The sequence below is a fragment of the Globicephala melas genome, chromosome 6 (genome assembly GCF_963455315.2).
Source record: "Globicephala melas chromosome 6, mGloMel1.2, whole genome shotgun sequence".
In the NCBI taxonomy this organism is placed as follows: domain Eukaryota; kingdom Metazoa; phylum Chordata; class Mammalia; order Artiodactyla; family Delphinidae; genus Globicephala; species Globicephala melas.
Genome location: NC_083319.1, coordinates 11,781,891 through 11,809,653, shown reverse-complemented (window position 1 = coordinate 11,809,653; position 27,763 = coordinate 11,781,891). Strand labels below are relative to the sequence as shown.

At 36.3% G+C, this 27,763-nt stretch overlaps 1 protein-coding gene across 3 annotated transcripts in view; it reads right to left on the bottom strand.

The window, feature by feature from the left end:
* Positions 1–27,763, bottom strand: part of DENND1A (DENN domain containing 1A) — a 532,587-nt gene that overhangs the window by 367,460 nt on the left and 137,364 nt on the right. For all 3 annotated transcript variants that reach the window (XM_070045680.1, XM_060300451.1, XM_060300453.2), the window contains exon 3: positions 19,037–19,080. In XM_070045680.1, the coding sequence (XP_069901781.1) occupies positions 19,037–19,080 (44 nt within the window). The remainder of the gene's footprint in view (positions 1–19,036; positions 19,081–27,763) is intronic.

The window sequence follows — 27,763 nt, the reverse complement described above, 5'->3', positions numbered from 1 at the left end:
GGAAGTGAGGCACATTCTCAGTAGTCCAAAAGGAAAAAGAAAATGTGTGCAGGAAAACATCTAAATAGAGCAAAGAGACTGCTTGAATAAATTAATGTATTTTAAAATACGTAAAGCTACAATCACCCTCTTTGGAAATTGCTGGTATAGTGGTCGATAATTCACCTTTGTCCAAAAAGGAGTGAAGGAGGAAGAAGCAGGAAGACAGTAGGAGAGCATTTCCTGAGTCTCTCATATGTAATTTATTTGTTCATTTCAGAATGTAGATGTGTGATGAAAAGATCTGTGGAGCCCAAATTCCTAAAATATTCTATTTCTATGTTTAAAAACAATTTTTAATAGCATGAGGTAAATGCTGACCCTCTAAGTCCTGCAAGTGAGATCAGTGCAGCTGACTTGAAAGAAAAGGCTTTGATTGATGATCTCAAAACTCAAGTTGAAAGTTAAAAACAGAACACACACAAAATCCAAACATACAAAAAAGCTAGCAAAATTTCTACCTTAAGCCATTTCAAGTTAAAACCAGGGACTCCAAGTGAAAGCTAACAGAGGTTTTAATGCTTATGATTCAGAAGAGTAAAACAGAATGGTAAGAAGTTCTTAGAAGCTTAATTAGCACCAAGTTCAACAATGTTGACCAGAAATTTCCTAAATATGAAAACAGGAAATACAATTTTTCTCCTTCCCTATAAATGTCAACTTAAACCCAAGATCCATACTATAGTTACAACCAAACTTTTATTTTTTTCCAATGAGAAAAGGCTTTGAATAAGGGATTTTACAGAAAGGCCTTTCAACACCCGAACATAAAAGCCGGGTCAAATTTCTAACAACGCTGCTCAAATGCTACAGAGTCTGCTTTTCTTTGGTATACTTCAATATTTACTCTCAGTTCACTTTTTATAAACTTTAATCTTGAGTCATGCATATGTTATCATTATGCTAACTTGTGTAATATCTAATATGCATAGTCAATGTTGTAATTCAAAAATTAAATTACAATAAGATATAGAAATTCACTATTTTCTGTACCATGTAAACTTTATATCTAAATTATCAAGGACACTAAGTATATAGGTGGAATGCTTACAACAGCAGAAGAGCCACCTCTAGAACTACTTTTAAGTGTAAATCTTCATGACCTTTGAAGTCTAAAGTAAAAATACTGAATCTTATACAAAAATTTTTTTAATTTAACACAATCACTTTATCCTTTTGTATCCTTCCCTTTCTTCAAAAATTACTTAAAGTTGTCCCCAAATTACGATATTATATAACATTCTATATTCTCGGATTTCAGTTTATTAACTTTAAACCTTACAGCAAAAGGTTTGAAAATGAGAGAGCTATATTTATAAGGTCAATGTTAAACACCAATAAACTTTGTGACACTGTTTCAAATACTTCGAAAATGAATAAATGATTTGGTTTGAATCTCTTGCAATTAGCATTCAGTGGTATCGGTAATATAATTCCTTGCACTTAATAGTATTACTCTACAATATTTTGCTTTGTTCATTTCCTTAGACATTTGAAATCCTATTATCTGAACATTTATGTTATGAATTTATCTAAAAGAAAGAAAGGTTGGGGAAAATGCGGGGGCGGGGGGAGGAATGGTTGGTGGGGGACACACAAGTCAGCACATACCAAAGGAACAGAGTCCCAACAGTGAAACTACAAACATGATTTCACTGAAGAAGCAACTTGCCCTCAGGAAGATACTATTAAAAAAAAAAAAAAAAAAAAAGAGCACTAATAGAAATACTATCTTATAAGCATTTAAAATCTGTCAGCTTTTAAATATTTTAAAAGCACACAAAAATGTGCACAGATGGGCAACTTTTTTACTTACATTTGTCTAGAAAAAAATCTTTCATTATCAAGCTCAAAGTCCTTGAATTTTTTAAACTTAATTGTGCCTCTATTTCTTAGAATTCATACCCCAAGGCCAAAGCTTTCCTGCCACCAGTCCTTCAAATCTGACTTGGACATTACACGGGAGGAGGCTCCAAGCCTCCCTGAGGTCTCACTGCTTTTACAACACGCGAAAAAGCAGTCGATAATGGGCCCATGCTGAATTCACTGCTCTCCACGTCTCCTCTTGGGACACAAGCCTAGCAGATGTGATAAAAACTGTGTCAGAGAAGTGGCTCTAGTTTGTGCCTTAATGACAACTTAAACCTCTAAACCAATACAACCAAAGGACTAACAGAACTGGCTGTTACCTCTCTCTCCTGCCAATCTTCGAATATCTCTGAACTAAATTAGCACCTCTACCCACAACATCCCTTGTCACCCCACAAAATCCATTCTAATTTTAAAAAATAAATGAATTCAGCAAACACATCGGCGGCATGAGTATCTGGGCTCTGTGTATGTGTGTGTGTGTGTGTGTGTGTGTGTGTGTGTGTGTGTGTGTGTGTGTGTGTGTGTGTGTGTGTGTGTGTGTGTGTGTGTGTGTGTGTGTGTGTGTGTGTGTGTGTGTGTGTGTGTGTGTGTGTGTGTGTGTGTGTGTGTGTGTCCTATAATTAAGCCTTAACACATATTCCATGTAGTTTATATTTTCTCAAGGTATGACTGTACATTCAGATATCTTAAAGGACTGCCTGGTATATTTCCTCTGATTACCATCCCAATAACCATATTAACACGTACAACTGGTAGCCTTACAGTTTCCCAAAAGCCCCTAAAGGTCTAACAGTTATTTTTAAATATGTTCAACCATAGGAAAGAAAAGTGATATTCTGAGTTACTGAGACATTCTAACTATTAAAATTTATACAGTGGATTTTTAAAACCGTGGGTAGTTATACTTTAAATTGTAAGAACCCTTTGTCTAACCTAATGATATGGTACCAAAAAAATAGATTTAAATGTGTACTTCTGATAACATTTTCTAAATTCTATAATTCAGCCTTCAGATGATAGGCCTTTTTACCCAGTATCTTGAAAGCCTATTCAATCACAATTGCATACCCACTTAATCAGCAATCATTGTTCTGGGATGCAGGACTTTGTTGTCAAGACAAGCACCAAAACCTTAAAAAAAATTTTTTCAGAACTGGCATAAGAAAAAAGTGATCTTTGTCAGACAAGGACAAATTTATGCAAATCTTTTATAAACATTCACAAACATTTATTTAGCTTTTGAAATGTTGGCCTCATTTGAGAGCATGAAAATGAGGGGGAAGTAGGAAAACGCAAAGGACAGCTTAGAAGCTGGCACACTACATAAATATTCAGAAGGAAGATTATAGGATTCATGTTAGGCTGTCTTAGGCTTCTCCAAAGTCCACACAGAATAGCAAAGAACAAAACTAACGAGAAGTACAGCAGATGTTAGACAATGCATCAGCCTCTTTTCCTCTCTCACTTGGCTATACTTGGACGCTTTTATATTTCCTTTCAATATGGTTAGGTCATTCAAGGATTCTCCTATAGACTATGTATTGTGGCTACAGATCTATAAGCTGGAGGTCTGTCAGCCTTCCAAAAGTTTCCAATGAAAAGGCATTATGCAAATTCTACCTCTCTTACCCTCTTTCAGGGGGGAAAAAAAGCCTCCAGTATGCAGTCATCAGAGTATTGGAAGCCCCAGCCTTCATTTCTGTATAGCTGTGTTTGCCTCAGGGCCACGCTGCTTGTTTTGACAGTGGATCCCCCTAGATAGTTGGGATTAGTCGAGCTTGTTTAGATAAACTTGAAATCAAGGCCTTCTCTAGGTAGACAGCTAGATGCAGCTACCGAGTTTCCAGCTGCCTCCTCCTTTCATCCCCAAACAACTGGAGATTCACAGTAGCTATCACAGCCACAGGCTATGTCACATACAAAGGTACGAAATTAAAGGCTGCTAAAAGAAGCCTTTGTAAGTCTTAGTGCTAAAATAAGGAATCTGTACTGCTTGGTTTATACATATTATTCTAGCACTACCAGTATGGAACTGAAATCATCAGTTAACAAGGCATATTAATCAAGATTCCCAGCTTCTTCAAATAGACAGGATGATAGTTTGATAATATACTTAACCTTAGCTCTTGTATGAGAGTAATCACTTAAAATGTTAAAAAGGAAATAATAGGCTTTATTTATCCAGTGGCAGGGGATGTCAGACACTGTCAACAAACACTGTGAGCAGAATATGAAAATCAAAATGTAAATATCAAATCCGCTTTTGAGAGGGAATTATTTAGCAATTGATTAGATAGGGCCTCGGTTCACAGTCATTTCCAATTACAGAACTGTTTCATAATCAACTTTTATTTCCCACAACTTGCAAATTCTGATGGAACAATATCAGGAGGATTCAAGAACTGAGGAAATTTATACTCAGAACAGAATAGATCGACGACATCTCATTACAAAGACAGAAGGCAAGTGATATGAAACACTATTGATATAAAAAAGTATACAATTCAAATAGTTTTCTAAAATCTAATACTCAAAGATTTTACTCTTTTGCAACTAGAAAATGTCTCTTCAGAGGGCCAGCAAAATACAAAGAAAATAATTCAATTCCACATATATGTTTTATTTCACTTTACATATCTTGCTCCAACACGTCAATGCTAGTGTTTACCTGAGGCTGCCTGGGATAAACTAAACACAACCGAAATAGGTTTAAACATTTTCCAGAACTATTCTGTGATAAACCATACAGTACAGAAGGCCTCTGACCATACTGTCAAGTCACATAAGGCAGTCTTCAATCAATCAAGTTCATATATCACCAAAGAAAATGTGCTCTCATAATTTAACAGCTAAGTCACTATTTAAAAGAAAAGCCTTAAGACATGTAAGACATTCTGGAACTGCAGTCATCATTTGAGGTTTTCTTATGAAATTTTTGGTTTATTTCATGCACAACTTACAAACTAAAGAAAGACTCAGCAAACTTTTTCTATAAAGGGTCAGGTAGTAAATATTTTAGGCTTTGTGGGCCACTTATGGTCTCTGTCACAGATTCTTCTGGTTTGTTTTTTTTTTTTCCCAACTCTTCAAAAAAGATAAAAATCACCTTAGCTCAAAGGCCACAAAAAACCAGCCCCAACCTCTGATCTAGAGTGTCAAGGAGCTGGTCACACACCATTACCCAAACAAACTCACGAACACCCCAAAGCTCAAATTTAGAAATTCCTGAAAGGTAAAATGACAATGTCAATCATGTTGGTTCTCTGGTGATCCAACAATTCACACATGATTATTGCTAAATGGCCAAATGTCTATTGCATACTCTCTTTTGGAAAAATTACTTAAAATACAAAATAATACAAAGAATTAAAAAGAAAACATATTTCCACTACTCAGAATTCACAGCTGTTTTGTGGCATGGACTCTTCAGAGAAACAATTCCTTCTTATATTAACAGTTCACTACTACAGTTTAGGTCCAGGAGTTTTCTTGACAGATAAATCATGCTCTCTGGATTCTCAAGAGCTCTTCAATTTGAGAGTTATTTTGTTTATAATATTTTTAAATTTTATTTTACTGAAGTATAGTTGATTTACAATGTTGTGTTAATTCCTGCTGTACAGCAAAGTGATTCCATTGTTTACAATATTTTAAAAAGCAATATTAAAAGAGAAGAAAGCTTTTTCTGGTGCTTTCCTCACCACATTCACTCAAATACGTTATATGTACACCCAACGTTCTGTTAGATGTAGAGAAGGGCCTCTTCCTGCCTCTCTGACTCCTCAATTTCTGCCCCCCTAACTCCTTTCCCTTATATGTATTCCCAGGAATTTATCTCCCTTCTTCTCTCTCTGTATCCTCCTCCATTAACATAGTCTACTTATACTTTAATCTCAATTACCATCACTGTGTAAATGACTCAAATTCAAATCTTCATTTATAAACTACCTCTCCAGCTCCGGGCGCCCATTCCAACTGCCTTTTGACAGTTCTGCCCCATGTCCCATAGTTACTTCAAGCGCAACATGTCGAAAATCCAGATGTACCATCTAGGTCCTGGTAAGCTGCTGCCTGCTAATCTCTTTCACCCCAGCAGAACAAGAAAGAATCTCACTACTAACACTTGCTGGGGGACAGATGATCCATTCATGTGACTTTGATTCAAATATTTGCTGTGGTTGTTGAATTTCAAAATAACTCTGAAGAAACCTTCCCAAGTGTCAATTAACAAGGAAGGAGACAAGGGAGCCCCAGGAATCAAGAATATTTCCAAGTCATCTTAGAAAAGAAAACTGATACATTTCCCTAGGCAAGATAATATATTTAGTACCAGACAATGTGCTAAAGACCCTGTCTGCATGGAGTTTTTGATCTAGTTGAAAGACAGATGCTATGCAAAGGAATACACTAATACATTGTTGGAACTGTGACAGAAGCTGTGAAAGAACAGAAGAAAGTGCTCTAAGACAAAAAGACAGGGGCCTGAATTTAGATGGAAGGGTCAAGAAAGGCATCTCAGGAAGCGACATTTTGAGCTGAGACTTGAGGAATGAGCAGGTGTTTACCAGCCAAAGATTGCAAGAGGGATAGGGAGAAGAAGGCCAAAAATAAGTAAATAAATAACAGCATAAGCAAGGGCCACTGAACAACAGTCCTTGGCACATTCAAAGAACTAAAATAAGCCTGGCATGTTGGATCAGAGGAGGCAAGGGAGAGAGTGGCAGAAGATGGGGTCAGACAGGTTGGCAGAGGCCAAATCACATGTGGCCTTAGAGGGCATGTTAAGGAGTCTGGACTTGATTCTTGTGCACTGGAAGTCACTAGGAGGGTTTGAATCTTTCGCATCCCACTTGCATGTCATTTCCTAACCCCTCTATCTACTCCCAAGTCTTCTAGATTCCAGGGGGATTCAGAAGCTGTTCTCACTGAGCTCCTCTTGTCTCCTGAATTCCCATGCTACTCCTATTGCCGTCATTCCTATCATCAGACTGCCCATAGATCTCAAGACCCTCCGTTTCCACAGGAAGGGACAGACACACAACTGGATGCCTGTCAGGCCACCGAGATGCAGGAGGAGCCTCACACAGGAGCCTTAATAATAACCCTGGCAGCAGGGAGAGGGGTTGTGGTTGAAGACAGCAACATAGGAACTGTAATAGATTTGAATAGGACCAGCTTAAATCTCTCTTCAGAACCTAACAGTCTACATGTCTTCTTGTTTAATCTTCATAGGAAAGCAGTGAGACCACATGGACCAAAGGAGAATTGAGTTTGTCAGAGAATCAATATTTATTCTTGATGTAGAAAATGAAAGGAATAGAGAAAACTATTAAAGTCTGTATAAATGTAATATTAGTCATTCCTGTCAAGGGTTTACCATTTATGACTTAAAAGCTAAGAATTATGTATACAATTTAAGGTATCTAATTGATTTACCTAAGTTTCTTCTGTTTCAGCCTGTATTTTGTTTCCCACATACTCTGGAGGGGCTTAAGTGACAAGTGGAAGGGGACTGACAAAGCAGCTAATAAGTGTCACATCCTGTGCTAGAAGCTTTACATATACTCAGTGATCCTACCAGTAATCTGATGTTGATATTATCACCCTCTTACACATGAACTGAGGCCTTGAAAGCCAAGTAAAATTACTTTCAGGTAGAATGGTGAAGTAGCTTGCCTAATTGGAAATAGATAGTGATGGAAAAGCTAAGATTCAAACCCAACTTCATTCTCCTAGGAGCTCAAGCTCTTCCCACCTTGCTTTCCAATTGCAGCAGTGGAGTAAAAGATTTTTGTTGTATCAAAAGGTCTTAGGTTAGGGTAACGTTATGTGCCAGCTTGCCCAGAACATCCTGGTTATGCTCATTATCTCTGTGTAATCATGGTGCCCCCTTTTGCTCTCACAAGTGTCCTGGATTGGATGCTATGGTCATTAGTCTTAGAGAGAGGGAAAACCATGGCTTGTCTGAAGGGTACTGAAAGAACAAACAGACGTTCCATCTGCCTTGTAATGGGAAACTGGGGAGCGGTGTTAGAAGAGTTAGTTTTTATCTCTTGACTCCAAGCTCTTTAACCACATTAAGGAGTTATCTACATTCTAGGGCTTAGTGCAATACTAGACATCAACAATGACATGGAAACGGCAAAATCTTCCCTTTGCTTCATTTTCCTCACGCTACATTAGAAAACATTTATTAAACTAGGCTAATGCAGGTATTGTGTACACATCATGCCTAATTCTCCTACAAAATCCTCATTACTTCCTTGTTTTATAGGTGAAAAAAAATGATGCTGAAAAAGTAAAGCCTTTGCCCAAAGTAACATTTCCAAAGCCAAATCTCATATAACATGGGGATACTTGCCTTCTACTATTCTTTGGGCCAAACATACCCAAAAAAAGGCACTTAAAATTTTTAGAGGGGATGATATTTGTTAAGAAATAAGTGAATAATGAAAAGTATTTTAGCTGCCATTAAATCTGTTTATTATAACAGATACATTTTAAAAATGCAAAAATATTTCTCAATTTACCAGGGGTTTAGATCTCTAGGAATGATAAGTATCTGGCAGGCTGGAAGAGTTCTCTAACAAAAATAATGTTCTTATCAATTACTGCTGACACTTCTAAAACTAGATGTTACTAACGAGGCATCATGTTTGAAATATACTCAAATATAAGAATCTTAAATTCCTCTCTGTTAGGCAAGGTGAGATTTAATAAAGGTATGTTTTGGTTTGTCCTACTTTGTTCAAATTCTGAGCCCAAAGATCACAGTGTGAACACTATTTGGTTGTTTATTATTATATATCAAATATTTGGCCTATTAGCATCCATGTACAGTACCAGGTCCTACAGATGTGGACATGTAGCAGGAAAGAATCCCTGACTTTCTGCCTGGGAGAGAGAAAGGATACATAAACAAGTATGTGTAATAACGGGTTTTAAGGTTTCTGAAAGCATGGTCAAGGAAAAAAGGCAGGCACTGTCAGGTCTACCCAGGGGATATCAAAGACTCCTCAGAGCTGGTGACATTTGAGCTGACTTTTGAGAGTTGGGTCAGCATTTACTAGACAAGCAGACTAGATATTTAAAATATTATATAAATATCTAATATTTAGTAATACTTAGAATATTATATAAATAAAAGTATAAAAATATTCCAGGAATAAAAGCAATGTGAAACAATATTATATATTTCACAAGGTTGATATGAAAGTAAATGATTTTTGGTAAGCTCAATTTTATTTAAAAAGATCTTAATTATCCTTTCCATTTCTACCCACACACACATACACACACACACACAGACATATACATACATAGTTCAAAGTCTGGGCTTCATGTTATCTCACATTTGAAATCTGAAACTGACAGTTTCAGTCAGTTAGACAGTTTGAAATTATGGTAGCTAGAGGAATCTTAACTCTACTGCATATATTTTTAAAATGAAAGTTAACACAGTAATAAAAAGTACTACATGCAACCAAAAAGGCTAATTTACAAGGACAGTGGGACCCATTACTAAATTCTGAGGTTTTGAAAATGGAAAGTCTCAATACAGCTTTCACAACAGAAATAAAAGTAATTAGTTATTTAAAATCCCTTCATCACCATTTAAAGAGTTTCCATATTTTCCGTACATTATAGAACATAAATATTCAGAAACTGTTTCTGGTTATCTCTTCATCTTTACTTGACAAATTTCTCTTACCTATGTGACTTCTCTAAATTTTGCTGTAGAACAGTGTGGGCTTAGAAAGAAAAGATTTTTCAGAATTCTTCCTAGGATCAGTCTGAAATTCTAGAGGCAAATTTATCACACATAATCCTAATACCTGATAAAACAAAAGCACCAAAACCAGGTTACCCTGCTACCTTGAATCCACCCCCTAAAAATAGTAGGCACTCTATAATAATTGGTTATTATTAAATGCCAGGTATTATTCGGAGCACTCTACACATTCAAAATCACTTAAACCTCACAAGAATCCTATGATATCTTTACTATGATTATCTCTAGTTTACAGGTGAGAAAATGAAACCCCAAAGAGGTAAATCCCAGTAAATGACAGAGCTGGAATTCAAACCCAGTCTGGCTCCAAAGGCCATGCTCTGTACTATCCTTTCTGGAATCTGAACTCCTTAGCAATTATGTCTGTGTATTACATACTTTATATTCACAATCATTCACTGGCCCCTAATTTATCCTAGCTGCTGAGAAGAGCCAGTAACACTGATTATAGTCATTCCTGTACTTGAAGAGTTCATAGTAAATAAACAATACAATGTAAGGAGTCAATGCTCCAAGTGCTCTCCAAGTGCTGAGGATAGAGTGACTAATTCAGTCAGGGCAAGTTTCACAGAGGAAGTGATATAAGCAGGGCATTTAATGCTGAAAAGAAGTATATTGGGTGGGAGGGGGAACTGAGGAAGGCATTTTAACCATAAAAACATCTTGGACTTGCTGGGTCATATGGTAGTTCTATTTTTAGTTTTTTAAGGAATCTCCACACTGGTCTCCATAGTGGTTGTATCAATTTACATTCCCACCAAGAGTGCAGGATGGGCCCCTTTTCTCCACACCCTCTCCAGCATTTATTGTTTCTCGATTTTTTGATGATGGCCATTCTGACTGGTGTGAGGTGATACCTCATTGTGGTTTTGATTTGCATTTCTCCAATGATTAGTGATGACTAACACAACATTGTAGAGCATTTATACTCCAATAAACATGTGAAAAATAAATAAATAGTAGCAACACCCAAAAAAAAACAAAAACAAAAAAACCATCTTGGGCAAAAATATAGAGGTGGGAGAGAGCTAATCATGCTGGGAAATAGACATTCTATGTCTGGTTATGAAGGGAAGTGGTAGGAAACCAGGCTGGAGGTTGGGGCAAGGACAGACTGTGATGGGCCTCAAATCCAAGTAAAGAAATTTGCAGTAGATCTTGAAGGCACCAGGGAACCATCAGGAGTTTTGACTTAAGAGAAATGGTGTGATTTGATTTAGGTTTTAGAAAGACATCTCTGGCCATCTTATAGAATGTAGTGATTACAAGGTCATTAGGTTGCAGGTCATTAGGAAAACTCCACAGGAGAGAAGCTGAGAGTGTGAATGCAGAGGGAAATAGCAGACTAGGACAGACTAGAGAGCAATTTAGGAGGGATAATGAACAGGGCAAGGGCTTGATGACTGCAGACTTGCAGATCCATCCAAACAAGCAACAGAGACTGATTAAATGAGGTTAAAGTTAAGACTCAGACTACAGCTCTCAAAAGCAGCCACAGTCCACTTAGTTATCATCACTGAGTAACTCACCAGAAATAAGACCATCCAGTAGTATTCAGAGATGTCTAAAATTTACCAGGGCTTTTTTGGAGCCAGAATAAAACCAGGAGAACACTTCTAATAAGAATGTATAAATAGGGATTGCCTACTTCCACTTCCTAGAGTCAGATTCAAGTAAGTAGTAGTACAACATAGCTCTATAGCCTGGCATGCCTTCAGAAAGAATAGCTCAAAAAGAATTTGTCTTTTTAATGGGTTCCTTCTATATAACTGTAACAGCTGGGAAGTGACCAAATTGAGAAGAAATCTTCAACTCAAAAGAAGAGCCTTAAATCAGAAAATTTATCACTTTTTCAACTGAGTTTGGCTAAATGTTTAAGGTTTTGAAATACAGTTTCATTAAGAAGCCAGTCCAGGGCTTCCCTGGTGGCGCAGTGGTTGAGAGTCCGCCTGCCGATGCAGGGGACGCGGGTTCGTGCCCCGGTCCGGGAAGATCCCACATGCCGTGGAGCGGCCGGGCCCGTGAGCCATGGCCGCTGAGCCTGCGCGTCCGGAGCCTGTGCTCCGCAACGGGAGAGGCCACAGCAGTGAGAGGCCCGCATATGGCAAAAAAAAAAAAAAAAAGAAGCCAGTCCAACCCCATCCCATTCTTTTTTTTTTTTTTGCGGTAGGCGGGCCTCTCACTGCTGTGGCCTCTCCCGTTGCGGAGCACAGGCTCCGGACGCGCAGGCTCAGCGGCCACGGCTCAGCGGCCATGGCTCACGGGCCCGGCCGCTCCACGGCATGTGGGATCTTCCCGGACCGGGGCACGAACCCGCGTCCCCTGCATCGGCAGGCGGACTCTCAACCACTGCGCCACCAGGGAAGCCCCCAATCCCATTCTTAAATTCACCCTTTTCTGGAAATGGGGGTGGGGGGGAATGAAAGATATAGATATGACAGAATAGCATCTATTATATACAAAGTGGTTTTTCTTCAGCAAACACTTGAAAAGCATTCATCCAAGGTGATAAATTTGACTTGTAACAGCACAGGGAGAAATAAGAGGCAACCCGTGATAGATAATTTTTTAGGATTATTTTTCCCCATCCATGAGCCTGTAACTTAAAAAACATTTAAACAAGGCAATCATCAAGAATGGGACACTTTTAAACATATAAAAAGAAGTAGACACTTAATCTGGGATGCATTTATACATCTGCAATCTATCAATGAAAATCTTTGAATCTGTAATGTGGTCCGTCAAAATGGCTACATTTGGTGGCAATTGTGGATACTGACCCACTACTTGAAGAAAGCGGCTTCAGCAGGGTGCTTTGTTGCCATTACACTAAACAGTCACCTCCCAGGTTTCAGGGTCTGAAGAAATTAAGAGTTTCTATCTGTGGATGAGAAAATTACATTTCTACCTATAATCCCAGGCTGACAAGTTACTAAGAAATATGGAAACTGATCTTTTTGAGCAAGAGGTTTCAAAAAAATCCATGAATCAACAGTGACTTTTAGAAAAGCACACATCTAAAACAGACTTAAAAGATGATCTTCTTTAAAGGCAGCCCCAAGACTTTCCACTTGGGTTTCTCTGTACCACTCTGGCTAACTTACTAACTTCTATGGCTTCACAACAAAAAAAACAAGAAATTGCAGAAATGTGATTACATTGTGGCATCACTACCCAAAGGTCCTAGTTTTCAAAGAGATATCCCCAATTCCTGGCCTTGCCATTGTTCTACAAGCTATTGAAACAACCTGAACATGTATTACCTTTGTAGCCTAGCAGACAGTAAGGTCTTTCAAGGGGGAGATGAAATCTTCTACATCTTTCTTCATCTTTACCTGGTATGGTATCCAGCTCATACTCTGCAGACACTACACTTATTAAACTCTCACACAATTAATGCACCAAATCGTATCTAGTCTCCAACACGGTTTCTGCCACCAAAAACAGACATGAGGGGGAAAAAAACCCAGAAAGTTTAGCCACTTTTAAGTTAGTCTTTTTAAGGCCGAGTTGTGGAGCCATTTTAAATGGTGACCCATTTGAACCTTATATAAATAAATCCTTTGGATAATATTCACATGAAATGACAAATTCTGTTCCATGTCATATGGTGTCATGAAAAGTTTCCAGAACCAAACTTGACTTCACCGTTTAAAGTGGATCAAATCTGAACGGATTGCATGAGTAGGCTGGAAGCATGACAGCACCTACTTTGGAGAAGAATGGGGAAAATAAAGAAAGCTCAAAAGTTTCCAAGAGGAACAGGACACACCCAGGTCCAATTCCATTCTTTGTGAGCTTGGTGAATGCATGGCCCAAAAACCCACAAACCCAAATTTTCAATTCCAACTGGAAGATTCTATGGCTTAGACAAGTCACTATAGAAAGACTGGTGGAAACTTTGTGGAATCAATGTCACACTTTATACAGACCAGGTACACTGCTGCTTATGTTTCTCTGCCTGACAATAATGGGAAAATCAAATTTTATCATTTGTTTTCCATTTTGTGTAAATACTGTACATGTACGTCATATTACACAATGTTGGTGCAATGAAGCTTCCTTTCACAGTAACAAAAAAATGTAGGAGCTGTGGATTATATATATAATTTTCCTATTAGATAGTATTCTTTCAATGCATCAGGACATGAACAAGTTTTGAATAGAAATGTTTAGTCTCTGGATTATCAAGATTTTGAAGAAAGTAACTTGCAAGTTTCCATACACAGCTGCTCACTAAAAGAAGGAGGCAATCACCAACAAGCAAGTAGGGAGCCTTGATTAAATATTATCTCCGTTGTCTTTCAAATCAGAATCTTTCAATCCACTTACATAGGTTACACTGTGAATAACTGAGTTTAAATGTTTTTTTTAGAGCATACCTGAAGCATGAACAAATGAAAACTCCATATTTAAGCAATTACATGCAACTCAGAAATGCCGATTTCCATCACAATTAGCCTAAGTTATGCAACATATTTTTGTTCCTTTTTAGTATATAGGTGATGCATGTTTTTCCACTTTGCTTAACTGCCTATAGTGAAATTTTAAAAATCACACAGACCATATATAATCATAAAAGAAAGGGCACCTTTTTATTTTTCCCAATGTACCATGTTTCTACATTGCTTACAGAGCTTATACAAGAAACACTGTTGGTTTCTATATAAAGATTTCCATAAAATTTTTATAGTTTCTATAAATGTATAAAGACTGTTGGTTTCATTATAACCTCTGTTTCAGTGCCAGTGGAAAGAAAAATTACCTGCAGCTCTGAACAGTGATCTACATGTACAGGGACGGGTGGGTATGTTCAGACCTCTAGTTAAAGAGCTCTAAGACACTTGCTATATTTCATCAAAATATAGATGAGCACAGTGGAGAAGCAACTTCTAGCACACTAAACTCTAATCGCCACTCTTAGAACAAACAGGCTATAAAAAGTGCAATTGTGAGAACAAATTATTAATTCTTAATGTTTTAGTACAAGAAGTAAATCATATAATAAATAATGCATTTTTAAATGGTAGGTGTAATGCCTATTGTACTTGACACATTACAAGGCTATTTATGGAAATCTCTGTGATATGTTATTATATCTTTATTCTAAATTATCCCATACTACATGTTATAATTACTAAAGGCTCTTTTTTAATCTGAAAAATCATATGTTTTGAACCCAAAGATGGGGTTTTGATGAGAGTGGTGACCATAATTTGCTAACACGTTAATTTATCCTTTTCTCCTTTAATTCAATTAATATTCATTAAAACTGCACTAATCACAATGAATAAAGTTTTACCATTTATTTCCATAATTATGAATGAATACAGTAAACATAATAGAATAATTATAAATCCATTTAATTAATTACAAGGCTGTTTCCAGCAGGGAAAGATATTCATGTTTTGTTTTCTTATTTTTAATGCCAGATTGACATGTTGGTATCTTTGAGAAACCATTTCTAGAAATGAAAGAAACACATTGTGATTCTGTTCTTCTTTAACAAAAATTTTCTCTTAGACAGGCTTTATTAAGAGCCACATTATCTAAACTTGTAGTAAGAGAATGAAAAGAATCTGGTTTAAGCTACCAAACTCAAAGTAACTTGAAAATTGTGTCTGTAATTTAGTAATCTTAACGTTAAAAAAATGATTTAGACTAATTCGGATTACGCTTATGAGAGATACAATTCTTTAAATTTCACAAGTAAGTTGTTAGAGGTGGTTTTTTTTTCAAATGCAGGATCCTTTCCAAGTCAGGATCCTACCAATGTTAATGTTTTAGTATTTAAACTAGGTAAACATTAAACAAAAGCAGATGAATAAATAATATGAACTATGAAAAGACCTTGCTTTTGCCTTTGTTGTTGTTTGTTTTTCTCTTTTAGAAAACATAGGCATTGCATATCTTTCAGGAATTAACAAAGCCTGTACTTTCAGGTTTTAAGATAGCAGGCCTACCAGATTTTAAATGAAATATTGAGTGCTACAGTGATTTAATGGTTTTAAACCATAGATGTCATCGCAGTCTGAGGGTGTCACAGACAACTTAAGGAAGAAAAAAAAAATGGGGCACAGAGAAATCACTTTGTCAGTAATTACAATCAAGAGTCCGAAAATGTGGCTCAGGCTGCTCATTACTTCTTCCTTCTGTATCAAGACCCTTATTTACATTTCAGATTACATTTTTTATGAAACAGTAAGATCTATCAGAGCTGAGAGGACTGAAATAATGAGGGAAAAACATTTTAATAAAACGTGTTGGGTCTGCATTACTTCCGTGTCAGAAAGAAAGGCTACTTCTGTAGTGATGGATCATTTATTCTGCTTCTAAACGAGAAGCAAAAAGATGAAACTGATGAACTTTTACTGCCCATTTGTCTTTAGCAGACAATTAAGACAGAGAAGATCAAAATGGATTATCATACCACACAGACAACTGGCCCAACAGTAATACATCTCTGGGACCACAGATTTGTAACTCTCTTTTATCCCTCCCCTTTCTTCTTACTTCTTTTTCCACTCTAAAGGCAGTGCTAGCTTTGTGGCTCAAGGAGAGCCAAAAGGCTGGTCATCATTATTCAGTCACAGATGTCAATCTAACCTCCCTTTTTTCTCAGTTTCTAAAGCAGTGAGCCACAATAATTTGTGACAGATTCTTTTACTGTAAGGTACAAAGAACACACAGAATAAAACATCTAGCAGCAGCAAGCGTCTCTGATCAAGTGTGCTGGTACATGGGAAATACACTATATGTAAAAACAAGCACTAGTAGTTTAAGCGAATGGGGAGAAAAACTGGGGAGGCGGGGGGGTTGTGTGTGTGTGTAGTAATAAGTGCTATATTTTGTGGTGAATTATCTCAAATATTCCTTATGGATTGCATCATAAATGTTTTAATACTAGAAATGTTGTCTAGATTAAGTACACATTCATCATTTAAAGCTTGTATGTAATAGAAATATTTCTAAGAATCCCTTTATAATAGCACACCAAAGGGAAAGATAATTTGGCATAATCCAACAAATGCTAAAAAGAAAACACATAAGATCAGAATCCAAATTATAAAAATGTAAGTAAGAAATATGCAGGTCTCATTTCCTTTACTAATAGATCAACTCTCAAATTTCTTGGAATTTTGAGGTAACTTCTCCAAACAAAGTAGAGCTTTCATTCATCCTTCATTCTTGAGTTACATGTGGTAAAGAAGGGAAACTGTGTGTCAAGTTGGAAGAGATGCTAAATAAGGCAGTGATGTGCATACCCTCATAAGTCTACATGCAGCCTATGAGCATCAACCTCCAAATTTCAAAACTAAGTCACTGATCCAGACAAAGAAAACAAATGCCTATCCTAAGAGCACTTTAAAATAGCTAAAAGTTATTTTTTAGATTCCTACTATAATTGAATTCCAACTTCAGTATATAAAATACTTGTAAGATCATCCATTAACTAAAGTAAAGAGAACTAAGTTCACAACACAACAATACTTAATCAGTAAACTGGGCTCCATATGCAGTGACAAAATTGATGATAATCTATATTTCTATCTCATATTTCACGTGTTTGTATGTGGAGTACCTGTATATATACATACTCTACCCAAACATAAACACATATATATACTCAGAGAACTAAACATGAAAAAATAAACACCAAATTGTCACAGTAGTTATGAGTAGTAAAATTTCAATGACTTGTAGTTTCTTTCTTTTCATTCTTTCTTTTATTTTTGCTTTATTTTTATTTCCTAAATTGCTTTTTGCTAATGAACATATTACCATGTAATTTTTTAAAAGTTACACCAAAAAAAAAAAGATCATGGTGCTCACAAATTTTCAGATATAGCAAGAAACTATGTTTAAAGGAATAAACCCAGATGTTAACTATGTTATTTTAAGTTTTCTCCTACATAATTTTTTCTCATTGGGTAATTCAGATCATGGGACCACAAAGGTTATTTACCTAGACAACAATATTTTAAAAGAATGATTTTCTTAAGAGCTATGGCCTCAAGTCTATTCTAAGTAATACTTTATGATCTTCCACCCTTTAAACATTGTCGAAAGAAAAAAAACATTAATAAAAAGGTCCTATAATCTTTGGATTGTGTAAATTAAATCCGAAGGGCTCAATCCCATACCAACTTAGGGTAAGATAAAAATCTAACTCTCCTGTTGGAAGATGAGGCAAGGGGTAGAGTGAGAAAATTACTATTTTTGTTAAATCTCATTTTAAAGTCTTGAGATCACATGCAAAGCAATCCATACCAGTTTTCTTGGGTTCTTGTACAGTAAAATCTCATGACAAAGCATCTCATTATCCTGATTATCCACTTATATTCCTAAAGATGTATCAGATACCTTGCCCTCTATACAGCAAGCCACATTGCAAAGGTGTTACTACTACTGTACTGGATATTTATATTCCATTGTACTTATCCTCATTCAAGGACATTCTTTTAATATACAAAATTAAATGAATGTACTTCAGAAAAATGTTTTTATTATGTACCATATCCCACATGTGAAAGGCTTTAAAAAGTTGTTTTATTGTATAATCAAGAATGCTTTTATTTCAAAACTGCTTTAAAAAAGCATACCAAATTGCATGTTTGAACTAAAAATGTAAGGTTCCCCAAAAAGCTACAAAACATTACTAATATTTCTCAAGATAGAAACTGGAATCCAGAATGTATAACCTGGATCTAATTATAAAGAGTAGAGCAGCTTTGGAACTTCAGCAGTATTTTGTGAGTAAAATAGTTCCTTCCACTCCATTCATTCCATGTTTGCAGAATGCAGGAAATTCAAGATGGCAAGACCAATTGGCCAAACAACTTTCACTACCATCATTAGAACCACCCTCACCCTAAAGACCATTCCCGCATGTGTATCTTCTCCTTCAAGGACTACCATCACACAGTTTCATAATCTATTTCCAATTCCAGGAGATGCTATAAACTTCCATCCTTACCTTTTTGTTATGCCAGTTCTTGCCTGCTTAAATAGCATAAAAAAAAAAAGTTCACAGGCAATCCAAAAAGGATTTGCTAATGAACTGCAGACTGTAGCAAAATAAAAAGTAAAATTTGTGATAGGTTTTCTTCCTTACTTTCTGTGCATTTTTCCCCTGAAGGTAACACCCCAAATCTAGCACCAATATTTTCGATCCTACTTCAATGTTTTACTTTTTGTCTTGGGCTCCTAATTACTGTTTCTCTTCCGTTCTAAAAATTCATTTATCTCTTTCAGTAAAAAGAACAGTAATAATATGTTGAACGACTCTGAAATAAATTTTGTCATGTAAAAAATTAATTACGCATTCCGAACCTGGTCACTGTAGTCCTCCGGGAATTGCCTCTGCACCTCAGGATCTGTAAATAATTGACAGATAATATTAATTGGCTTTGGATTAGTGAGCAAGCAGAGGATCACACATTAATATTTGATCAGAAGATGATAGCAGCCCTGGCAGGGGATCCAAGGGGGGCAGCTGAGGCTGCTAAGTTGATGAGCACAAGGAAGGACTCGGCAAGGCACTCCCATTACCCTCCTCCAGAAATATAAAAAAGAAAAATTTTAAAGACCTGATACTACTGTTAACTTTAGACTATTACCTAATGCAAAAAATTTTGCCAGCTGCAAATTGCCCTCGATATATTTTTCCAGAGAAAGTCAATCGGAAACCTGCCTGACTTTTCTTATCAGAGGCCTCCTTTTCATAGTTACAGATGTGGGCTTGATAAACCACCTTAAAGGCCAGTTTCAGATGTTGTGTGTGTTTGGGCGGGGTGGGGTGGGGGAGAGGGCAGGGTGGAGGGAAGGATCAGATAAGAATTCTTTCAAGGAACAAATGCAAAACTCCCTGCTTTTAAAAATAAAATATATCCTTCTCAAAATACTCATGGTCTCTTGAAAATAGATGAAGTTTTCTTCAAAAGAAAACAATACACTTTTAGCTTGTCAGAGTTAACAAAATATCATGATATGAGATATTATGTTCTACCATAATTAGACTTGCTCAGAAACTAAAAATACATAGGTGAAGATATCTTTCATGACCATCTGTTTAAAATAGAATTAGGAAAGGGGTCACTTGATTCTTCAATCATAATTGCAAGATAATCCAATGGCATCGTCTGTAAGTCAATACAGAAGTGTACTAATTAAAAGCTATTAGCACCCCACTTGCTATTGATTAGGAAAACATTCAATCTTTTCTAATAAGAGAGAGATCTGGTTCCTCAGAGACACATTAAGAAGAGTGATCAGAATAATATCTATTTGAGAAATCATGTATCAATGCAAAAGGCTGTGGAAAAGCACAATATTTGAAGGTCCCCAACCACAGTGATCACAATATATACTACTCAGTTTTCATATATATCCTTTAAAATACCAGTTTACTTCTCCATGAAAGTGAATCCATGTAAAAGTTAAAGCCCTCCATGCCACAAGATAAAAATGCGGTTAATTGTTCTGCAGTTAAAGAATCAAAAAGGGAGAAAATAATGGGCCTATTCACAAACGACATTTAAATCTTAGAAATATCAGTTTTCAAGTCATTGAAGTCAATGGATATTATTTTTCAAAACTCAAGACTAATAACAAAAGTAGGAATATTCAAAAGGTCACACCAAATGAAGATCTTCCCAAAATGGGTGGTGCAGAAAAGTTGAAACTATCTGTAGATTACTTTGGCTCTTGAAGTGTCTTCTGGTTGACTTTCTTTACCCTCATCTTCAAATACTAGGAAGAGACCACTGACATGTCTAGACTGGGACTAGTAGAATTCTGGCATAATCCCTCCTGCAGTATCTTGCAGGGTTGCCCTGGTAAGTCAGAGGAAGTAGCTGTTGCTTCTATTCTCTCTGGCCTAAAGGGCTGAAACCACACAAAGACTTGGCCCTCTTGTGACAGGAGGCCAGAGGGCGCTAATGGTGTGGCATGAAAAGCACTAGGTCTAGGTGAGGGAATTGGGGGCGGGCCAGCAGGATGCAAAGAGACAGCTACGAGCCCAGCAAACCTCTAAAAGTGTACTGTGGGTTTGGGGTAGAGGATCCAAAAAGAGGGCAGTGGCTGTGATTCCTAACACATATGTAAATGACTTTGTTCAGCAAAATAACTGGTATTTTAGGATTTAAAATTTGGTACTGAGACCTGCCCCCACCCCCCACAAAAATGCAGCTCTAAGTCCCTGAGGGACACAGTAAAACAGAGGCTGGAAAAGCCGCAAAATAATCTAAGGCTTATTTTTTTTTTCTTCCAGTTGTCATGTGGTTAACAATTACTCTTTACCCAGAAAACTTCACACAGAAATGACTCACATATAAATCTTTAATATCAGGTCCTCTTTCCTGCAATAGTTTGCTTCTTGGGAACTACAAAATACCAATGGAAATAAAGAGGGAATAAAACCAAAGACTTTTTTTTTTTTTTTTTTTTTGCTGTATGCGGGCCTCTCACTATTGTGGCCTCTCCCGTTGTGGAGCACAGGCTCCGGATGCACAGGCTCAGCGGCCATGGCTCACGGGCCCAGCCGCTCCGCGGCATGTGGGATCTTCCTGGACCGGGGCACGAACCCGTGTCTCCTGCATCGGCAGGCGGACTCTCAACCACTGCGCCACGAGGGAAGCCCCAAAGACTATTTTTTATCACCATTTTCTGAGGGGATGAATATCAGAAACCAAAATTTGTGGTATATTCTCCAATTTAAAAAAATGTTTCTTGCTTGTAAGTGGGAAAGGAAAGGTCTTTAAATCTCTTTAATGAACTAAACCAACTGTTAACAAGAAACTACATTAATAATTAACTTGTCATTTTTAAAATGTATTTTATTCATATATACAACATAGAATTGAAAAAAGAGAAGGAAAATAGGTGAAAAGAAAAATCAATTTGTTTTAATACACTGAAGGTAAAGATGACCATGGAACCCCAAGATGGGGGTCATTCAAACCATCATATCACCCTAAACACTGCCTCAGTGGTAGGCAACATCAACTAAACACCTTCATCAACTAAATCCCTTCAACTGCCCTAAGACTACCCCTAGAGTGAGATTCCCAGATTTTAACAAAATCATGTTCCAAGATAATACATGGATTATTATTTACTATGATTCAAGCATAAAGCTTTTGATTCCCTTTCTTTAAGGCCCTGAGATTTACAAAAGCAAACTTCATGGGTCTTTAACACTCTCAAAAGCAACATCAAAAAAAAAAAAAAGGCAATGCTTTTTAAAACCAAAGCCCAACCTATATAAAGTTCCATTCAATTAGCTCAAAGATTCAGTCTGATAGTTAACAAAACTATGAAAGCCATTTTGTAAAAATTAACACAAAAACTAAAAATAATTTGTATGAATTTTCTTTAAATGTCTATTTTGCACAGGAGGCTGAAATCATGTTTCACATTGAGTCGATCATAATGCCATAATGTCACCAAAATATCGACATTGGAAACATCTGAGTTAAAAAGGTCCAAATACAATCTGCTTTTCTCAAGCAACACAACACCCGCCTTACTAACAGTTTCAGCATGGCACATGTACAAAACCTAGCACCCTGCAGTTCAGCAAACCGCCTTTAAATTTTCTGTCTGGCAGCAATCCACTTTCGTGTCTGTATGTTTTTACAAGTACTCTATGTATTTCATTGCATCAGCTGCATTTCTTTGAGTTTTAAATGGTCTGGTAACATTTTATGAAATGTTCTATATCTTTATATGGAAAATAACATACACTGGAAAACTGTGCATCGATCTAATATTTATATATCTATTTCTTTACCCACTATCCAATACTATAATTGCTAATGCTCCAAAACTTCTTCTCACATTCATACCCTCACTGCCAAATACAGTGTCACCAAACAGCTAACTTTCAACACAAAAATCTGCAGATGAGAGTACTACCATGGAAAAAAGTAACATAACAATTTGTTTAGGCAATTGGCAGTAAGAATACAGTTATCAGCATATGTCAAGCTTTCTCTCTAAGAACTGTCCCTCTGACAGAAAACTAAGAACATATAGTAATGCATTACCCTTCTTTCTCAGAAACTTTCTCCAGGTTCAAGTAATAGATTCTTAAAAAATTAAAAATCAACTTCATCATCTCCCAGGAAAATACAATCTTTTTGTTATAAAGTATTTAAAATACCTTGCTAGCAAGATGTATGGTATAGAAAAGTCCACACATGACTTAACCACATAAGGCTAAAAGAGACAGCTGGCTCTAGAACAAGGTTTCGCATTATGTCAATCTGACCAGCCAGTACCTTCTCCCAGCACTGCAACCATGCAAGAGGCTGACCCCACACAGACACATGTGCACCACTTCCACTGGAGGTCACAAAAGTATTTCTATACTTAAAACAGACATTTCACAGTACAGGACTCCCAACAGCACAGTCTCATTCAGGCGCAGAACATGACCATGCTTAAAAGCCTGTGTCTTGACAACAAAAAAAACAAAAACCAAAAAAAAACTGATCTCAGAACAAACGCCTTACTTTTTTTTTTTTAAAGAAAAGCTAGTTTTCTTCAATCTCAATAGTCCATGTTTTCTACTCTTTTACTACAACATACTTTTAAATCTTTAAGACATACCAGATTGCCACAGGATGTTTAATTAATAGAATAAGAGTTTGGGCAAGACTTACTGGAAAGGCACTATAAATTATTTTACACAGGATCCAAAAAACCTTGAGTTCTGCCTTAGGCTTAAAGTTTCTAGAAAACGTGGTAGACAGATCTTTTACAACAGAAATGCAAGATAATTCATAAAAGTACTGTGCTTATGTATGAGGACTCATTTGTAGATTGGTAACTAATAAGCATACAAACACACACACCTTACCAAATTATTTTCCCGTTTTTCTCTGTCACACTAATGACTGACTCCATTTGAAGGGTCAAGGCATGACACTTTAACTGATTATTGAAAGATACACTGACTTCATTTTCTGTGAAAGCTGTCAAATGTTAGTCTTATATAACTGGAGCTCTTTTAAGAAATATAAGGGAAACTGCAAATATAGCCATTAACATGGGAATCTACACTGCTTTCACTTTTAGCATGCTAGGTATCAAGGCAGAAAACATTACATTTAATGCCTACTAAATTTATCCAGTCATTATCTCTAGGATATTTCAGTCAATAAGAGACAAAATACTGAACACATTTAAAGCTTACAATGATAAAAATCTGCTCCTTAAAAGTGAGACTTTAAAATTAGCTATAGGACTTCCCTGGTGGCCCAGTGGTTAAGAATCCGCCTGCCAATGCAGGGGACACGGGTTTGAGCCCTGGTTTGGGAAAATACCTCATGCCGCGGAGCAACTAAGCCCGTGGGTCACAACTACTGAGCCTGTGCTCTAGAGCCCACAAGCCACAACTACTGAGCCCACGTGCTGCAACTACTGAAGACCGTGCACCTAGAGCCCGTGCGCCGCAACAAAGAGAAGCCACCGTAATGAGAAGCCCACTCACTGCAATGAAGAGTAGCCCCTGCTCGCCACAACTAGAGAAAGCCCGCACGCAGCAACGAAGACCCAATGCAGCCAAAAATAAATAAATAAATGTATAAAAAAATAAAATAAAATGGTTATGATGATAAATGTTATGATAGTAAATTTTTAAAAAATAAAAAACTTTTAAAAATAAAAATAGCTATAAACAACATAATCTCATTGTTCAATTTCATGGAGTTTAAGATACTATCTTCCTCTCCCCAAAAACCATAAATGTTAATCCCAGCTGTAATCAGATTTAATTTCCCAGATGAGAAGATGGGAATATGCTGCAAATGGGTAATAGTCCATTACACTGCTCTTTTCCTAATGACATTTTCAATTTTTATATATTAAAAATGTAGACCCTCAGAAAACAGTCCGAGAAGTTGTACATTTTGAGGACAAACTCAATCTTCCTCCAAACACACTTAAAAATAAACTTTCTTTTAATCTTCAAGCAGAAAAGTTAATTTTTTGTATAATGTAGAATTAAAGTTTCTTGACAGTACGATTGCAAACTGGACTGCACTAAACTAATAAAGAGCTTCAAGGACACTACCTATTAAATGTTATAGCTATAAAAAGTCAGCTTTGCTTACTTTATATTATAAAATACTTGAACCATTAATACAATTATTCTAGTAAATTATTTCATTTATGATAGTTAAAATTCACTTATTAAAAAATATTTTTGGAAAGACTATTTCACATAGTAAAAAAAACAAAACAAAAAAAACACATTTTCCTTTTCCATGACAATGAAACAAAATGGTTTATGTTGTCTTTTTTTTTAATTTTTTTAAATTGAAAATTACTCATTTCAAAAAATTACTGATTCCAAAATGCAGGTTTTATTCTGAAATTACAAAGGAGTATACTTCACTAATTTTTAAAAAATCATCTCAAAGTACTTTAAATGAAGTACTGCATGCACAAATGGAATTTCTTACTTTAAAAATCTATTCTAGGTATAACCTTTTTGCTATAAAACATGAAGACTGTAAGACATAAAAACTTTGAGTCATCACCAATTTTAAACCATGTTTCTATTCTAGCCTTTCCCCTCAACACTGGCATTTAAAATACATTCAAATACTACTTCACAGCAATCAGCCTGACAAACACAGGAACAGTTCACCATCTACAGCTATAATGAAAATCCAAACAGCATTATTCAGTAAAGGAGAGCACAACCCACCTCAGTATGGCAAGCAATGGAACCATTCGTGTGCCAGATTCCTCCTCAAACTAACATATTCTGCCTTTCAGATACATCCTGCTCTGATGTGACTATTTATGAATAAACAGTGGACACTGACCTATTGTTTTCAGTTGTTGGAGTTATGAATATAGTACAGTTACCAGTTAAGTGAACCAACAAGTACTAAATGCATCAGCTGTTCTACAAATAATGAGTCCATTGACTTTACGCAGTAAAATCTACAGTTTCATCTTTCTTCCTAGAGAATGCTGATAGCTTTTGACCAGTAAATAAATGCCACTACTTACTGATAATTTGAAATATTTCTCATAACCAATTTCACCTACAGGAAATATACATCTGATCATTAACCAAACCTTTGCTGCATAAACCCAAAAATCAAACCTAAGTCAAATTCCAAAGGGAGATTTTAAATGGAAAAGAGAGGGTGTGCTGGAAGGGAAAAAAAAATCAAAAGAACATGCTCACTTACACTTACCTTTTTCCCTACTGAATATACTAGTTTTCAACTTTCATTATTATTTAAGTATTTAGGGTTTCTTACATTGGTTCAAAGTTTGGAACACTAATCCATAAAAATCTATCAAACTGACAAATACTGATGAAGGTTTTTAATGGTTATAATCTCGGGCTTCCATTTAATTTCTCTATGAGTTAAGATTAGTTTTACTCCACCTTTTTGAATAAGTACCGTAAGTATAAAATTTTTATTCCAATGTGAATAATTACTTCAGACTTAACCTGAAGAACAGCTATGCCCTTTATGTACCACAAAAGTGATATCACTGCATATGGTCTTCATTAATAGATATATCACATTTGTCAAATTTGGTGAAAAGAGATAATTAACCTACTCAAATACAACTATTGACTGAGTACCCACTATGTGCCAGGCACTATAATAGGCATTTTACATTAAATATCTGATTTTATCTTCATGACAAACCTATGATATTGGGACTATCACAATCAATTTTATCATAGTTAAAGAAAGCATAGGTTATCACTAGCCCAAAGTTAGAAAGTTAGTATTTATACACAGCACGAATACTCTGATGTGACTAGCCCAGTTGATGAATAAGCCATAGTCTTTGCTCTCCGGGAGTTTACAGTCTAACTCTAATAGAGAATACAAAGAATTAAACAAGCAATCATCACAGGGCCTGGTAGGGATTAGCAGAGGGGCACTGAGCCTAGTCCTGGCCGAGACAGAAAAAGCTTCAGGGAAGAAGTGGCAGAGCCAGGTGTAGAGCCCAGGACTACACCAGGGTTCATGTCATACCACCACACACCCCTTCTGAACAGCCTAGTGAATAAGTATTTTGTCAGTCCAGGGCCCACGTTTTACTTAGCTTTGTCTCCTACAAAATGTCTTGCCGATTATATATACCCAACAGATACGCTGGCATAACAGAATAAATAGAATAGAATAAAATAAATTCATTAAATACCCTGTCTCTCCAAATGGATGAAAGGCCAATTTCAAAACATCCAATTGAAAAGAAGCCTTTGAATGCTACAGGCTTCCTAAAGATACACTGGCTTATAGTAGGTGCACAATAAATATTAGTTGTTATTATATTATTTAACCCCAGTGGAGAAATAAGCAAGCACTATAAATTAGATGGCTACAGATGTATAGGTATGCCTCAAATTGGAAATACATGTGCTCCTGAAATAAATGTTTAAAAGCCCAATTAAAAATTTCCCATGGCCTGTTATTAGTTACTTAGAAATGTTATAACTTTATCAGAAACTGATTTTCTCTCCATCATCAATGGTTCAAAAATCCTTAGATACAGTTTATTTGCCTCCTGGCATCTGTTTGCTAATGATGTGTAAACATCAAATGCACTAGGGACTCTCCCAGACTTACCGAAACCCTGAGGTGAATCTTTGTATAAATTGAAGGACCTTTCTGCTAATTCCTTTGCTTTCTAAACTTGCATTCTGGATTTCAGAAACAGAGTTTCATTAAAGATTTTTGCAGTAATAATTATAATGCTATCAGCTACCACTTACTGAATGCCTAGATATATCAGTCGTTGCCAAAGGGAGTTTATCATCTTATTTAATCCTAACAACAACTCCACCAGGTAGTAGATGTATCCTTATTTTATAAATAGGAAAAGTGAGGCTCACTAAGAACAAATTCAGAGTTAAGTAACAGAGCTGGGATTCAGCCTAGAATTATCAGACTCCTAAGAGTCCAACACTGGTTTTCCTTTTCGGCTTTATTTATTTATGTCCTCCTGTTGATCTGTCTTCTAGTCATTATTGTGACTCAACAATAAGAATACATCTGGACAAATAACTAA